The 17333-nt window shown below is 33.7% G+C and overlaps 2 protein-coding genes across 2 annotated transcripts; both read right to left on the bottom strand.

Annotated features, from left to right (window-relative positions):
• Positions 1–1166: 1166 nt before the first annotated feature.
• On the bottom strand, positions 1167–8462 carry LOC112030219 (receptor-like protein 7). Its single transcript, XM_065763807.1, has 5 exons — positions 8244–8462; positions 5456–5761; positions 3086–3362; positions 2132–2941; positions 1167–2023 (listed from the first exon to the last, which is right to left on the bottom strand). The coding sequence occupies exons 1-5, from the start codon at positions 8460–8462 to the stop codon at positions 1167–1169; spliced, it is 2469 nt and encodes an 822-aa protein (XP_065619879.1).
• Positions 8463–12644: 4182 nt separating this feature from the next.
• On the bottom strand, positions 12645–13904 carry LOC111998255 (endochitinase). The gene is made up of 3 exons (XM_065763814.1): positions 13582–13904; positions 13351–13501; positions 12645–13141 (listed from the first exon to the last, which is right to left on the bottom strand). Exons 1-3 carry the CDS (start codon positions 13850–13852, stop codon positions 12772–12774), a joined length of 792 nt encoding a protein of 263 aa, XP_065619886.1. The 5' UTR covers positions 13853–13904; the 3' UTR covers positions 12645–12771.
• Between the last annotated feature and the right edge of the window lie 3429 nt (positions 13905–17333).

Genomic DNA, 17333 nt, shown 5'->3' with positions numbered 1-17333 from the left:
TCTTTGATTTCATTCAGGGGAATAGAGTTCTTTTTTTTTTTTTTTTTTTGGTAATTAACGCCGTTAGCCGTCCATTGTGATTATTAAATAGTGTCAGAATTTTAAGAGGGAACTAAGGTAATGCACCAATTTTTACTTCCGTGTCAAACATAAGGCCCCGGCGCATTTTAGCAACTTCACCTCCCCACAGGGTCTGTCATTTTCTTATTACCCTTTCTCTCTCTCACTATTATTCATTCTCATCTCTCTCTCTATCTCTCTAAAAGCCTCAAAACACAAAAAAGAGCGCATTTTTAATTTTCTCTCTCTAGAAAAAACAACAACAACAAACCCTACTCCCACACTCAAGCTTCTTCCTTCAACTTGCACAAACAAAAGGTTTCATTGTCTTTGTATAAGCTTTTTTTTTTTTTTTTAAAGACCTCTGGCATTCTGTGTTTTTTTTTTTTTTTATTTCAGGGGAATAGAGTTTTTTTTTTTTTTTAATTAACACCGTTAGCCGTGATTATTAAATAGCAACGTGTCAGAATTTTAAAAAGGGAAACTAAGGTACTGTACCTAAGTTTTGCCTTATATATATATATATATATAAATAACTTAAAAAATTCAGACCTTGGTTTCACTAATGTTGCACATGGCCATGTACCTAGATCCAATTGACCACACATGTCAATTCATCATCGAAGTCTTAAAACCGTTCAAACCTTAAACCGTAGCATATACTGTTAATAAAGATCAAATTCTTTTAATTGAACTTTTGGACTAGAAACTTGATGCAAAAGACTATCTTGAGACAAAGTCAAGGTCACCAAAAAAATAAGGGATTTTTTTTTTTTTTTGAGGAAAGAAATAGAATGATATCATCAATATCAGTATTAATATCAATGCAAGAAACATTTGCAGGATTTATTTATTTCTTAGAGAAATATCTTACTAAACTGAATTTAATTTCGACGTCCCTTCCAATTCACCAGTCTTCGCGTTGGTTAATCTATTGCAAAAGTCTTGATAAACCAATCAATCTTCCTTGTGATCACAATTTGCCCAATAAGGACTCCAACTATCAATCCACATCCATAACCCACCACAACTACTTTCCAACCAAACTCAATTGGAGACTTTGAGCTTTGCTTCTCTTCAAAAGTTGAAGGTGGAAGTGATGAGTTTCAAACATGATCGCATTTTTTTGACAATGGACTTCCACACAATCCTGCATTTTCATCAAATGAACTGTTTTCAAATGTCACAATCTGTTTTCCTTGTGGTATATGTCCTGTAAGACGATTATGAGACACATTCAAGAATGCAAGGAAGTTGAGCTCTGCTAGTTGCGGAGGAATCTCTCCAGACAACTTGTTTAGATAAAGGTTTAGCGATTCCAAGTTTGTAAAGTTCGCCAAAGAGGATGGGATAGAACCTACAAGAACATTGTTGCAAAGGTTGAGCATATGAAGTCCTTTTAGATTCCCTACAACTTCTGGAATTTCTCCTTCAAACCTATTGCTTGAGAGATCAATGGCCACCAAGAAATCTTGGATTTTCCAATATTTTGTTTCTATTCCTTTGTTTGTCAAACTCATTTGGTAATCATATCGAGCTGACCATATCCTTCCTGGTATTTGGAAGCCTGGAATTGCATGCATATATTTTAAGCGATCTACATCAATGATTCGCATGGCTTGCCAATTTTGAAAGTATTTAGATGGCAACTTACCTTTGAAACTATTATTAGAAAAGTCAAGAATTTGTAACTTTGGAAATTCAAAATTGCTTAGAGGTTCTCCAATAACACCATGAAATCCATTAGACCGCAATATGAGAACCCTTAGCTCTGGAAGAATGCCGAACCAAGATGGAAAAGTATCATTTATATAATTTTTTCCAAGATCAAGAATTTCCAGCTTGGTACAATTAAGTAGTGACCTTGGCAAAGGCCCTTGTAAATGATTTTGGTTTAAATTTATCATCCTCAATTTGCTGCCTCTCATGAACATTTGTGGAATGCTACCATGAAAGTTGTTCCCTTGTAGACTAAGAATCAAAAGGTCATTCAAGTTGCCCAAGCATCCTGGTAGGAAGCCACTCAAATTGTTGTATCACATTTCAAGGATAGAAAGAAGACTCAAATTACAGATCATTGGTGAGATCTCTCCACTAAACATGTTGTTAGCGATGTAGTAAACGTAGATGGAAGGTGGTGGGACTGGAAGTGATCCTTGCAGCTCGTTTCGGCTAAGGTCCAAAACTCGTAGATTAGTCCAAGGTGGAAAATCTGGAGCTTGTTCAAAACCTGTGAGGAAATTGTTAGACATCTCTAAACAATGGAGAGTGTCTTTACTCAAGCTCCACATCCACTTCGGTATTTGGCCATGAATTTTGTTTTGAGAGAGTACCAAATATTCCAATTCATCTTCGCTTTGTAAGAAATCTGGGAAATCACTTAGGCCACTAAAACCCAGTCCTAATACCTTAAATTTTTCACGAGAAGTAGTAGTATTAGGCCTGACAAGCAATGAAAGATTGTTTACGGATAATTCAAGGTCGGTTAGGTTTTTGAGGTTGTAAAATAAGTCAAATTCCACTGTGCCACTCAAATGATTTGAATGTAAAGTAAGGCTTTGAAGATTCACAAGATTGGAAATCGAAGTTGGAATTGGACCGTGCAATTCATTAGCCCCAAGTGCTAGGTCAGTTAAATGGGTTAGATTTGCTAGCCAAGATGGGAAAGGATCAGTTAATTTATTTGACCAAAGTTGTAAAAATCTAACTTGGGTCAGGTTTACAAGAGAAAATGGAATGTTGCCGTACAAGTTGGTCTTTGCTACGTCCAAAATAATCAGCTTGGTTTGCTTATGAAGCCAGGACAAAGTCCAAGGTTTGAAATTGTTAAATTTAAGATGTAACTCAATGAGCTCAGTAACGTTACCTAGTGAAGGAGGCACTGATCCAGAGAAATGGCAGAAACTAACATCAAAAGTAGATAATGACTTGAGGTTATCAATTGAATTGGGTAGCTCACCAGAAAAACTTATGCTTTTAACACTTTAATATTCAAGGGGGAAGCTTCTATTGAATTCTGGAATACGTCCTGAAAGATCTGGATTGGACCCCAAATCTAGTAATCGAAGATTGGATAGTTGAAAAATTCCACTAGGGAACTCACCATGCAAGCCACAATCTTCAAGAAGAAGAGATGTTAAGGAAGTTAGGTTGGTAAAGCTATTAGGCACTGTTGAAGATATATTAACCCCAACAAGATGAAGTTGTTCCAGGTTTGTTAACTTCTCAGCCAAACCTCTTAAGCCAGGGCTTTGGAGACTCAATGGATTACTAGAGATATCAAGCAAAACCAACTCAGAAAGCTGTAAAAGAGCTGATGGAATTTGACCAGAAAATGCAGATTCTGAGAGGTTTAGATATGTTAGCTTTTGTTAGGTTTTTAGACCCCTTAAAACACAACAATTGAATTAACTTAGTTTATTAGCCAAGTGATTAACTTAGTCAAATTATGCAAATCTAGGTTAACACAATCAAATAATCATATCAAGATATAAAGCAGCGAACATATAAAGAATACAAAGATATGATCATCCAGAAAAACCAAATCAGTAAAAAAACCTAGGGAGGATTTAACTTAACTATCCTCAAGGTAAACTTGAATCCACTATATGAAAGAATCGAAGTTCATACAAAAGGACTTACAAGCACCCACGCTCGACTTCCTAATACTACCCACCAGTAGAACTTACTGACATGACCACGTGCAAGTTTTGAATCTACGGACTCCTTCTTTCTTGGATTCTCCACAAGATACAAGCACTCCTGCTTGTGTTTTTTTAAGCTCCAATGGCAGCAACTGAGTTGATCATCAAGGTGTTGATAATATCTTTACCTTGAAAACCCTAAGTTTATGTAAAGGAAAGCTCCTCAAGGATCTCACAAGAGATTCAAACAAACCGCAAAATATGAGCAACAATACAACCAGAGCAACTCACAAAATGTGAATAAGGTTTTGCCTTATATACCTAGGGCAAAAACATAAAACCCAAAACGTTTAATAAAATAGGGGTGAGTTGGAAATTCTGCAGAAAAACATTCTGGCCGACTTTCGATCAATCGAGTCTATCCTTCGATCGATCGAGCCAAGCCGAAATGCACTAATGCATCTACAGCCTCTAGATTCCAACTTTACATGAATTATACAACTTTAAGCAAGCCTAAACAAGACTATTGAAAGTTCAAAAATGTGTAAAAGACCTTTGAACGTTTGGACCCATAATTACAAAATTATCAATTCAAGCTTTATATCAAACAGTTAATGTGCAGAACATGATAACAAGCTTACAACAAAATTGATAAACAATCTAAGCCAAATATAAACACACCCACAGTAGTAAATATAAGGCAAAGATAAAGGAAGGAAAGATGCAAACACATGGACAACACACGATATGTTATCGAAGAGGAAATCGAAGTCCTCGGTGTAAAACCTCTCTGCCACCCTCCAAGCGGTAAATAATCCACTAAAGAATGTAGTTGGGATACATGAACAGCAGAAGACCCTACAAGCCTAATCTACCCAAGTACCTAAGCCCTCCAAGCTTCTTGCTCCAACGAGATTACGCCGAATATATTTCTTCTTTAACTTCCTAGATTCCACTACTATACCATAACATCAATCAATGTATAGTGTTTCCTTCCAAACTGCTTCCTTTAGTACAAAATGAACATTCTCACAGACGTGGGTGTGGTGAGATAAGTATTTGGTTAATGACCTCTCAAGGGTATAACAATGGAGAGGAAGAGAGTAGATGAATTTGTAGAGTCTCTAAGGTAAAGATTGGAGATGAGGCAATCTTGTTTTTCTCTAGAGTTTCTCTCACAAAAATTCTCTCTAGAAGCTCTATCAATTTTGTGGGTATAAGGGTCTATATATAGTGATGTGTGTTTGGAATACGAAGAGTCAGTTTTTGCCAAACAGGGCTGATTGGCTGTTTGACTTCGCGGCTTGTCCAAGTCGCGAGTTCAAGTCGTGACGTAACGGTTTAGCCAGTCTGGAACTTTTGTCCTGTAGTACGATAGTTGACGTGACCCTTCAGCTTCCCTGTGTGCATCTCACGTGCTAGCATTTGGCGGCTTGCAAGCCGCGAGTCCTAACCGCTAGTTAGCTGCGAGTCCTAGCCACGAAACTCTGCCTTCTTGCACATACTTGAGCTTTTCTTCACATCTTCTCACACACTACCCTTACAATGATTCCACCTAAATATAAGGTTACTAAGTGCTTAAATTACAAGTAAATTGGCATGGAATAAAGCCAACAAGATGGTTGATAAATTTCAACCTTACAACTAAACATATTGTTTTGATCATAATTTGCCAACATTATACATTAGAGTTCTAAATACATTAAATCCTAAGTCTTTAGAACCTAACAACTTTGAAAGTTGCCAAAGACCAAGAGGGATTTGAGAGTGATTAAGTGATTGTCGGCAAGGTTGATCCTCTGGAGATGAAGAAGCCGAAAGAAACTGGCATTGGAATCGATAGAACCATAAAGACAACTGCTACTAAGGTCGAGGCTGATCACATAACCGGTTTTCTCGTTGCACCGAACACCATCCCACGTGCAGCAATTGTCATTTTCAAGCCTCCACAACGAAACCTTTGGATAAGCAGAAGGAGCATGAGATGCCGACTGATTGATAATAAAGCTTTCTTTGAATTGCAACAAGGCAAAGCTCTCATCATCATGACACAATGGCTGCACAAACGAAAAAGAGCCAGCAAATACAAGATAAAGCAATGGCAATAAAGCAAGAAAGCGCATGACCATGAATAGAATAAGTGATTAACTCATAATCTCTTCTAAGAATTTTGTTTAGCACTGATAGGTGGTAATCATGGAAGTGAATGTGAGATCTCTCAGATCAAAGTCTTCTGTATTTAATATCGCAGCGCACATGCACGACTTCATGCAATGGCAAGTTTACAATGGAGCAGTTGACTAGACCAATTCCATGCGCGTTCTACTTTCTCTGATCTGATCACCTCAAGTCAAGCCATCTCCGTACCTCCAGTCAAGTCATCTCCATATGTCAGGGTCCTAGATCAATTTTTTATGACCAGATCGGATGTTTTTATTATTAAATTACTGATTTTTTTAAAAGTTTAAAGTTTTTGAAATACAAAAAATTTAATCATTTAACTATGTTCTTATAATATTCATTTTCACGTAAGTGTGACTTAAACTCGATCCCTTTTAATAGGTGAAATCCATCCAACACTTGAGAATTAAGATAATAGATGAGGTCCAATACATGAGATTTTAAAAGGGAGTTAGAGTGAAGATGATAGAGATTGAATCCAAGACACGGTGAACAAATTCAGAATCTTTAGCTTTCATACCATGTTAAATTATCGATTCTAATTAATGGTTTAGCCATTATCATTTGAGGTTTGCTATTTTATCGATTACAAGCATAAAATCATGAAGCTATTTCAATTTCAAGTAAGGATATGGGCCAGCCATATTTATTTTTCCAAACAATTAACTTTCATGCTTTGAGAATGAGTTTTTTGCTAGCAGATATTTCTATGCATCCAAGAAGATGGTTGAGTTCATCCAAGATGTCTAACCCCTTTTGGGTAAAGAGTAAAGACGTTATGACGGTAGTTTGAATGCTTACATTAAAACAAATAAGTAGTTGCCCTAAAAATTACATTTAGTGTATTTAATTATTTATAGCCTTTATATTTAGAAAGACTTTTACTTAAATTTAATGTGACTCAACAGAAGCATAATAATAAATGATATGCTTAAAATTTTAGATATTAATCTTGAGTATGAGATCTATATATATATATATATTAGTAAATTTGGATTTAAAATAGGTGCTCTCAACCCAAACTTATTTTTTCCTATTGGGTACGTGCACAAAAATGGACCAAAATGAACCGAACGAGACCAAGTAGGACCGAATTGGATGGAATAGTACCAAAGTGGACTGAGTTGAACCAAAGCAAACAAAATAGGACCAAATGAACCAAATTGGCTTAATAGGACCAAAGGGGACCAAATCGGATTGAAGTGGACCGAGTAGGACCAAATAGAACCAAAGTGGACATAATGGACCAAAGTGGATTGAATTGGACTAACGTGGACTAAGTAGGACCAAAGTGGACGGAATAAGACCGAAGTGGACTGACTAGAACCTAGCGGACTGAATAGGACTAAAGTAGACTGAATATGACCGAAGTGGACCGACTAGAACCAAATTGGACAAAATGGATTGAATAGGACTGAAACGGACCAAATAGAACCCATGTGGACCGAATAGTACCAAAGTAGACTGAATAGGACTAATGTGGACCGAATGGACAGAATAGGACTAAAGTGGACCGAATAGACTGAAATGCCAGGCTGATGTGGCTTAAGGGACTTAACAAAAAAAAAAAAAAAATGTTATTCTTAATTTTTTTTGATGTACTAGTTGCTAGCCTGTGAGGCACAGAATAATTAGCAAATGTTAAATATCTTTATTTTTTTTCAAAAAAAAAAAAATTTCACTTTGTTCAATGCTACAATTAGTTAAAAACGAAAAAAAAAAATCAATAATTTTATTTCAAAATAAAGGTTGAAAACAGATATAAAAAAAATTAATCACATATACAACTTCTATATATAGATGAACTTTTTTCTTTGAAGACCCACAATATCAAACCTTCCCCAATCCCCAAGCTGCCAAAAATCCATAGTAAATGAGAAAGATCACACTTTGATGAAAATGGTATAGTGATTATACTTATGACACTATGACAATCATTTGATTATCTCTCAAATTAATAAACGACAATCATGTGAATTTGGTATATACAATAATGTGCTTAAATTTGAATGTTTAGGTAATTTATGTTTTCAAGGTTCTTATGATTTTCTTAATCTCTCTCTCTCTCCCTCTCTCTCTCTCTCTCTCTCAGCAATCAAAGTGAATAATTTAGACAACAACGTAAAATCACACACTTTGGTTAAGCTGGTTGCATTGCTTATAAGTTCGATAATTATTCTTTAAGTATTTGCAAGTTTAGAGATTTCTCATTGAACAAGAAAATCTCCAATGTAAATACCTTTATATTGTCTCCATGTTGCACTCATCCAAATATTTTCTTTCCCTAGGAACAGAGCCATTTTAGCTTGAGGTAAAAAGCTTTCGATTATAGCAATCCAAGTTGTTCCCGTAGCTTACTCCCAATAGGTCACAATACCTCTTATAGAACCCTATTCTATCAACCACCCTATTATCAAAGCCATGGCCACATTCGAGGCCACCATTGAAAATGTTGGTGATTAAACCATAGCCTGGGACTCGACTAGTTAAAGTGTCAGAAGTCGATGGTCTCCATTTTCCAATTACGACATCGTGGCTGGATGGCTTGTTTACCTGTGGGCTCAAGGGCGTAGCCATGAATTTTTACATGGGGGGGCCAATTTTTGATGACGATGATTATCATCGTTGTATAAACAGTCTATATATTTAGATTGATATGGACCTTCTTTGAGATAAGATTTTTGGATTTCATCTTGTTTATTGATAGGAAATTCATATATTTGTTTACGTAATCCTGGATCATGATCTATCTCTTTAGACTGAATTTTTGAACATTTAGAGGGGTGTTCATCAGGCATTGAAGTATCAGCATTTATTTCTACAGCCACATTTATTTCTACAGTCACAGGTGTCCTAAATTTTGAATTGCTAACATCTTTTTTCTTTAACAATGCATCAATTGTTTTTCGTTTGCTCATAATTCTTTTAGCTTTAAGAATATGACTCAAAAATTAACCTGAAAAGAATAAAAAATAAATAAAATCTTAATTAGAAATTTTTACTTAATAATATGGATATTATTCATACTCAAGAAAAAAATAAAATTTCCACTATAATTTAAGCAATCAACCCATCATCATTTCTATTATTCAAATTTTCTTGTATTTTTTATTTAAAAAAAAAAAAAAAAAACTAAAAAGAGATGAAGCGGAAACTGAAAACTCACCCTTTGGCCCTTGCTCTGAATGATTTATTTTAAGAAAGCAAGAAGAAAGAAAATAATGGTCCTTTTTTTTTTTTTTTTGGGGATCGTGAGGACTGAGTTTGAAAGGAGGGCTAAGCTGAGCTGAGGGTTTTGTTTTGTTTAGGGGCTGTTGGAACCAGTAGAGTGGGCGGTGGCGTGTACACAGTAGATAAGAAGAGAGTAAAAAGAGAAACAAAAGAAAGGGTTCTGAATCTTCTAATTTTGAGTTAGAAAATGGGTGATAAAGTTGGGTAGTGCTTTGGTATTTATATATAAGTGGGTTGTGGCCATGTTTTGTTTTATTAGAGTATAAAAACGCCTACAATTGAAACTAGAGCCTGGGAGGGGGGAGGGGGGGGGGGGGTTGTTGTGGAAAATAGTGTAGTGTTGTTGAGATAAGGCTATCTTGCATGCCTTCCTTTGCGGATTGAAATTCCTTGTTAGGACCAACTTCTACGTGGCAGAAATATGTTAACAACGGGAAAATGTGGAAAAAAGAGTTGAGACGAACCCCAAACACGTATATAATTACGCATTGAATTACGCATATATAATTACGCATATATCATTTTTGCACACGTCTATAGACATTGAATTTGAACTGAAATTGTAAGTTAAAGACATTTAAAGTTCAAATTCACTTATATATAGCAATGACGTGTATGCTTGTATGCAAAATGGTATGAGTAACTGGTTTTACTGGCATTTTAATACTAGGACAAATCATAATTTATAAATATATTGTATATAAAATCATCAACTTTGACTTATATATATTTATTAACTAATTTTTAGAAGAACTTATACCATCTTTTAGTATCTCCTATAAAAATTGTGTTTGATGATTTTCTTTCATATAGATAAAATTCCCTACCTTTCACTATCTTCTTAGTGAAATTCTTAAATTTTTTTTTTCAAATATAAATTACAAAATTGTCATTCAAACTGAGTTAAAAAAAAAAAAAAAAAAAAAAAAACATAATGGAAATGTTGAAGTGTTCAAAGACATGAATGATTCAAAATTTAATTGATACAAGAGAAACTCTTATAATAAAAAATGAAATTCGAGAAAAAAAAAATTACATTGTCTTTATAACTATAGTGTATAGAACAATCGGCAATTTTTTTTTTTAACTAGCTCCTATCTTTGTAAGCTTAATATTTAAAGTTTTTAATAATTACATAAACTATAAATGAAATTTTTAAAATTTTGACAATACATAACGGACCTATTATTGAGAGTCCTTGGTCAAGCAAGATGGAAGGAAAAAAAAATTCAATCATTTTCAAAAACCATGGCTATGCGCGCACGAGGTCGGTCCATATGTACGCGAGTAGGAGTTGGGGGAGCTCTTTATGGAAATTTTCTCTTAGAAATCTGGAGCAAAACTGATCCCACAATTGAGAGAAGGTTTTGCACTTAGATTGTCAAAAGCTTCACCCATCAAATTTGAAGCACATCATCCATTAAAAATTATCATCTCAACCTCATGATGATGAAGTCTTGTAGTCATTTTCAAGGGTCCTTAATCCACAAAATCTGAAGACACTAGATTGCATATCACAAAATCAACAGCACACAACAGCAAGAAGCATAATATCCTCTACCATGAAAGTGAGAGATCTATGCATTGATCCTAGGAAATAAGGGCAATAAATTATTCCATATTTTATAGAGTGATCCACCATCATATCATTTGCAAGAGGTCATGCATATAGGTAAGTATTCTGATTTAGTTAATTCTTAGAATAATTAGTTGCACAAATGATGAATTTTGATGATATAACACGTTCATGTATATAATATTATGATCATGCACATTGGGATTGGATTTTTAATTTCCATTTGGTCTTATTTCATCCATTTTGGTCCTATTTGGTCTACTTCGGTCCACCATTAGGTCCTATTCTGCCCATTCTGTCCATTTTGGTCTTATTTGGTCCAGTTCGGTCTTATTCGGTCCTATTTGCTCTAAACTGGTTCTATTCAGTCCACTCGATCCACTTTGATCCACTTTAGTCTTATTCGATCCTATTCAGTCCAATTTCATCCTATTCAGCCCACTTAGGTCCTTTTCAGTTCATTAGGTCCACTTTGGTCCATTAGGTTCTGTTCGGTCCTATTTGATCCATTTGGTCTGCTTTGGTCCTATCCGGTCCACATTGATCCTATTCAGTCTACATCGGTCCGATTATGTCCACTTTTACCTCAATTCAGTCCACTTTGGTCCTATTCGGTCATATTCGGTCCACCTTTGTCTGATTTGGTCCGCTTTGGTCTTATTCGGTCTAGTTCAGTCTACTTTGGCCATTCAATGCATTTGGACCATTTTTGTGCACTAACATAATGGAAAAAGACAAGTTTGGGTAGAAAGAATCTATTCTAAATCCAAATTTATTAAAATATATATATATAAATCTCAAACTCATAATATCTAAAATCTTAAACATAACATTTATTATTATTATATTCTTGTTGAGTCACATTAATGTAGCATTTCGGTTTACCTTGGTCTAGCTAAATTTAAGTGAAAGTTTTTCTAAACATGAACCCTATAAATATACAAATGTATTTTTTACAGCAATTGCTCATTTGTTTTAACATCATTACTTTTAAATAAATTGCATGAATTTAATTATACATTCAAACAACATATATAAATAAATAATATATATAATTTTTATTTAACGATCAGGTGCAATGCATGGAATAGTGACTAGTTTTTTATAAGAAAATAATCATTTTTTACAAGGGAAGAATCAATCTCTTTTTTAAGGAATTAATCAAATAATTTAAGACTTATTTAATTTTTTATGGTTAAATCTATTTAATTTTTTTTATTAACACAATCTCACTTTAAGTATCTAATCGTTAAGGGAGTTATGAATTTCGAGTTATTGGGCAGAGCAACAGCAATGTGCTTGGCAACCCATTAGCCTAGTGGGCCATTGGGCAACTTGATCAGGCCGTGGACAATGGACTATTTGGTGAATCTTAGATATCAATCCACAATCTTGGGAGCTTTCTTGAAGATGCTTGAATGAATACATGTCTCATCTATAAGTTTTTTTTTTTCTTTTTTCTTTTTTTTCTTTTTTAATTTAATTTAATTTATTTTGAAAATAATTATTCAAATACAATTTTGAGGTCTTTTATAAATAGGGGACTTAGGCAATGGCCTAAGTGACCTAAAGCCTAGAGTAGGCCCGTAAAAAATGTGACATTTTTATACTTTCATATAGTGGATTGATATGGATGAGAATGATCCTTATTTAGGTAATTTGAATGCATGAATATAGGTCTTAGTTTTGTTTTACTAGTTTAAACATATCCTTTGAAAAAAAAAAAAAAACTCCTCAATTTCATTCAAAATTGAAAAATATCCATCTTACAGTTAAGATTTAATTTTTTAGATCTAAAGAGTGTGATATGTACACGTCATGTTACAGGATCGTAATCGAATGAGTTTGTGAGCATCCTCACACAATTAGCCAACAAAGTAACGAATTATATATAAGCAGCAATAAAAAAATCGCACAATTTGGTCAAGCTAGCTGCATTACGAATACTCAAATTTATTAAATTCCTTTTTATTTAACTTTATAGATTTCTCATTGAACAAGAAAATCTCCCATTCATACATTTATATCATCTCCTTATTGTACTTGGCTAAGCATTTTTTTGCCTTGGACCAGAGCTGTTTAGGCAAAAGGCTTTTGATTATAGCAATCTAGGTTGTTCCCATAGCCAACTCCCAATATATCACTGTACCTCTTATAGAACCCAATCCTATCAGCCACCTTACTATCCTGGCCATGGCCACATTCAATGCCACCATTGATAATGTTGGTGATTACACCATAACCTGGGAGTCGACCAGCTGCAGTGTCAGCAGCGGAGGGTTTCCATTTTCCAGTGATGACATCGTGGCTAGATGGTTTGTTTCCTTGTGGGGTCATCCAAAACCATATGGCTGTCTTGAATGATATGGTGGGGTTTGTGGCTACTTGATCTGGATTACCTAGCAGATCAACTCCAATAGCTTTACCTGCAGGCCCATAATTGTAGTTGCTGACAATAGTGAAACAATTGAAGTCAGAGTTGAAGTCTTTGATAAACAAAGTTGCAAACCTTACACTGAATACAACTTTATATTTGTATTATTTGATCTGAAAATCCTGATCTATATTGAAGAAATCAAATTCAAATAAAGGGAATCATAATTCCATGATCTCTGTGTATGTTGTGTAAAGAACTAATTAATGATTTGAAAGACTTACTGAGTGAGTTGGATAGGTCCTCGACCATAATATTGTTTGCCAGGAGCACATGGCCATTGATTTGAAGCTGTGCAATAGGTTAGCTTGTTAGTTTCGGTAATCAAGCAATATCCCCACGCATATGGGCCATCTGGTGCACTTGGCCACCCTCCTACACAAAAATGGTAAAATGCTGAAAATATTTTCCGTAAAACATTTTATAGCAAACCTAACAGAACGTACGCAACTAACCCGTGGTCTCATGAGAGGTTTGACCAAAGAAAGCAGCAATCTCCCTTTTTCGTGTAGTAATATCACCAGTTGTGCCAAAGCCATTGAAAGATTTGGCAGCATCAACGAAAGCATTGTAAGTGTAGAATCCATTGCTTTTACATCGAGGATCGTTTCGATATTTAAGCATTTTGTCAAAAAGAGACGAGCTGATGACGCTGGTAACATCATCTGCTGAGGTTCCTAGCAAGAAGAAAGCTAAGAAAAACAGTATCAGAGAAAAGAGCTTCATTTTTTTTTCTTATCTTTGAGAGTGTGTGAATGCAGTGCAGCAATAGTGATGAGTGGAAGTGAATGGTGGGTATATCTGACTATATATAGAGGATAAGTGCAACGGGATTTGCTCGATTACTAGTCAAAATGGGTTGGCTCAGCCTGACTTCATCTTCAATGACCAGAGTGAAATTCTTAAAGTTTTCAATTTCAAATATAAATTACAAAATTGTCAATCAAATTGAGTGAAAAAAATTAATGGAAATATTGAAGTTTTTAAAGAAATGAATGATTCAAAATTTAATAGATACAAGAGATAATTTTATAATAAAAAATGAAATTATTTATTACAGTCTTCATACCTATAGACCAATCAACAAATTCTTTTTTTTTTTTTTTTAAGAGCACCTAACTCAAATATTAATTTGGAGGCCAACTCTTATTTTTATAAGCTATTTTTTTTTTTAAGAGCACCATTGGACTAACCAAGGCCTCTCTCTTAGGTCACTAGCCCTTTAATTCAAAGCTTATGACTTTGTTGTTTGTGTCATAGAACGGCTGCAGAAATCAACTAAGTAGAACGATCAAACTCAAAGTTTGGTTCTCACTTAAGGTAAGCACTTTTTTTTTTCAATTTCTTTTATTTTCCTTGCTTTAGTTATTTAATTTCCTTCTAGTTTTAGGTTCTTTTGCAATAGAAACTAGTTTAGGCTAGAATAGTTAGAATGTAGAATTTCTGCCTCAAGACGCGCACGTATGCCGGCTTGACTTAGCATATGCATCTTAAGGAGTTTGAATATGTAACTTTGGTCATGCGTACCTAAAGTCACCTAGAAGCCCTGACTTTATAATGTTTTGGTTGATTTTTTGTTTAATCAGTTTCTAGCTTTCAGTAATATGCTAGTAACATGCTTATGGTATTTGAATTGTTTAGAAACATGCATGGCTAGGATCGGTTGAATATTTCATAGAGACCCGTTTATGATTGTATAAGGATAATTATAGTATGAATAAGATGTTTGATTTCAATACTTGTTTGATTTCAAGATGTTTTGGATTGCGAACGAATTAATTCAAAGAGAGTATGACGGCTTTTTCTTTCTTCTTCCCCATTTTTGGGTTGGTAATTATCGATCTCTTGTTCAAAAATGTCAAAGAAGCTCGACAAGGGTGGCTTTTTTTTTTTTTTTTTTGGTGAGAGAAGACAAGAATGGCTTGACTAAGTTCAAATCCAAATACAAATGTTAGCTTACCTGTCTTACAAAGAATAGGAAAATCAATTGTCATCATCCTGTGGTGTGGTCCATTATTAGTGCCATTATATCTGCCAATTGAATTACCCTTTGGCTGCTGCCAATTAGCAATAGCAATACGATTTGCGTTTTCTTCCTTCCGTATTCAATGAACCTTGTGGATGAGGGAATAGAGCATTTACCACCACCTTGTGAATGAATTGATTTACTATTAATGCCTAACTTTCCACTCCATTGACTGGACATCCAATTGCCTATGCAATAATCATCCAAATATGTGTGTATATATATATATATAAAAGCAGAGATCTTATTCAAGAGAGCATAAGTTTCTGTCATGTTGCACACTCTATAAAAAGAATTAAAATACTCTTAAGCTATATAAGAGATAAGAACAATTTTAAAAATAGGGACTCTTTATTTTATTTTATTTTTGTTTAATATTTCAAGACTACTTTTTGTTACATTTTATTCAATAATATTTCAAGACTATTATTTGTTTCATTTAGTTCAATGTTTCAAGACTTTTCCTCTCTCTCTCTCACACAAAAAACTCTTTGCATTTCCATTCACCATTTTCACTTCTACTCCTTTATATATACAAGCTCACAGCCTTCCATGTCATCTCATCTCAAATACACTCAAACCAAAAACAATGTCATTTACCTTCAAGTCTTCAACCTTACAACGACACCTATATAACTCCAACATTGTCATACATTTAATCCTAACCCATACGAGTAGGCTATAAACAACGAAAGGAGCTTGCTTTTTTTATTCAATTATAGTAGCTTATAGTTTTGATATTGATGTCGGACGTTGTGGATTTTATGAAGGTTGTGATTCGCTTTGAATCTTTAGGTGCTTGAGATTTTGGTTTGAAAATGTCATAAGTGTATTTTATTTTAGAATTAAAGAGAAAGAGAAAGAGAAAGTTACATTGTAATTGATTATTTATGAAATTAGCTTCTTTTTTTTTTTTTTTTAGAACTCATAATGTGTAGGTTTTTTTGTAGGTTTTTTAATGCTATTTTTTATGGTATGAGCCATAGTGATAAAATAAAATAAATAAATCGATGATGATCACAAAGTGTTTTCCTTTTCTTTTTTTTTCTTTTTTAAAGATACAAAAACCCAACTAAAAATAATTAAATTTTGATAAATTGATGTGCTTTTAGCCGATTTCTATTTGTTTAATCATGTTCTCTTTATGTTGATACTCATAATCACAAATGATTGCCTTAATTTCATTAAGATAATGAATTAAGTGTTTGAAATTGAGGTTTTCATATTTGGTTTTGAGAATAGAGTGGTTGAAAAAGTATTTGGGAGGTTTCTTAAATTTATGTAATTTTAGGATATAAAAGTATTTTATATTTATTTATTTCAAAATCATTTAATCAATTTAAAAATAAATTCTAATTTTAACAGTAAATATTATAATATGTTATAGTCTTATAGTGTTATACAATTTTTTTTAATAAAATATGAATTAAAAAAATAAAGTTTCAAAGTATTCAACAATATTGTAGGCAAACATAAATGCTATACAACAAAATAAATATTATATGTAAGTCTTAATATACATAAAAATTATTTCAAACAAAATTATAAAATATCTGCGCATCGCATGGGTTATCATTAAACTGGAAGTGATTTGGTCTGAAAATATTGTATCAGTATTTTAAGGGTGAAAAACTACTCACTAGTAGAAATATATTAGAGTAATTTTTGAACTCAAAGTTTAAAATGTAAGTGCAAGTAAGATTGCTTCTGAAAGATCCGATTTCATATTGAGTTGGCACTTGACAATTACACACATGCATGACAGTATTGTTTGTCCATATAAGTAGAGCATGTAAATTTTGAAGAGTTTGGCTAATATCATCCGTGGATAATTGAAGTATTTTGGATAGTTAAAAATAATCATAATTCAAAAGTGTTCAAAATTGTTTGAAAGGTGTTGCTGGAAAATAACCTTGATTTGATTACTTATTTGCTCATATCTTTTCAAGCATAACAATTTTTTAAGTGATACTTCGTTTCACTTAGAAGTAGACATCTAGGGCAGATATGCAGATTGGTACCCAATATGATTCAACCTCTTTTTAATTAAGAGAGCATCATACCCAATTGACTTTGTGAGCATCTTACCCAAAGTAGCCAACAAAGCAATGAATAGTTTAGAATTTAGAAAGTAATATAAAATCGGACGTACAGTTTGGTAAAGCTAGCTACAATATTAAT

Source organism: Quercus suber, unplaced genomic scaffold, assembly GCF_002906115.3.
Source record: "Quercus suber isolate HL8 unplaced genomic scaffold, Cork oak 2.0 scaffold_526, whole genome shotgun sequence".
Taxonomy (NCBI): domain Eukaryota; kingdom Viridiplantae; phylum Streptophyta; class Magnoliopsida; order Fagales; family Fagaceae; genus Quercus; species Quercus suber.
The sequence above is the reverse complement of the archived record's forward strand: the minus strand, read 5'-3'. Positions and strand labels throughout refer to the sequence as shown.

Coding starts and splice junctions, on each gene's coding strand:
- LOC111998255 (XM_065763814.1), bottom strand. CDS start 13,852: ATGAAGCTCTTTTCTCTGATACTGTTTTTCTTAGCTTTCTTCTTGCTA. Junction 13,502..13,581: donor AACCTCTCATGAGACCACGG/GTTAGTTGCGTA, acceptor ATTTTTGTGTAG/GAGGGTGGCCAAGTGCACCA. Junction 13,142..13,350: donor GGACCTATCCAACTCACTCA/GTAAGTCTTTCA, acceptor CACTATTGTCAG/CAACTACAATTATGGGCCTG.
- LOC112030219 (XM_065763807.1), bottom strand. CDS start 8,462: ATGGCTACGCCCTTGAGCCCACAGGTAAACAAGCCATCCAGCCACGAT. Junction 3,363..5,455: donor TCACTCTCAAATCCCTCTTG/GTCTTTGGCAAC, acceptor GCTCTTTTACAG/CTTTCTGAGTTGGTTTTGCT. Junction 2,024..2,131: donor AGAGATCTCACCAATGATCT/GTAATTTGAGTC, acceptor TTAGTCTACAAG/GGAACAACTTTCATGGTAGC.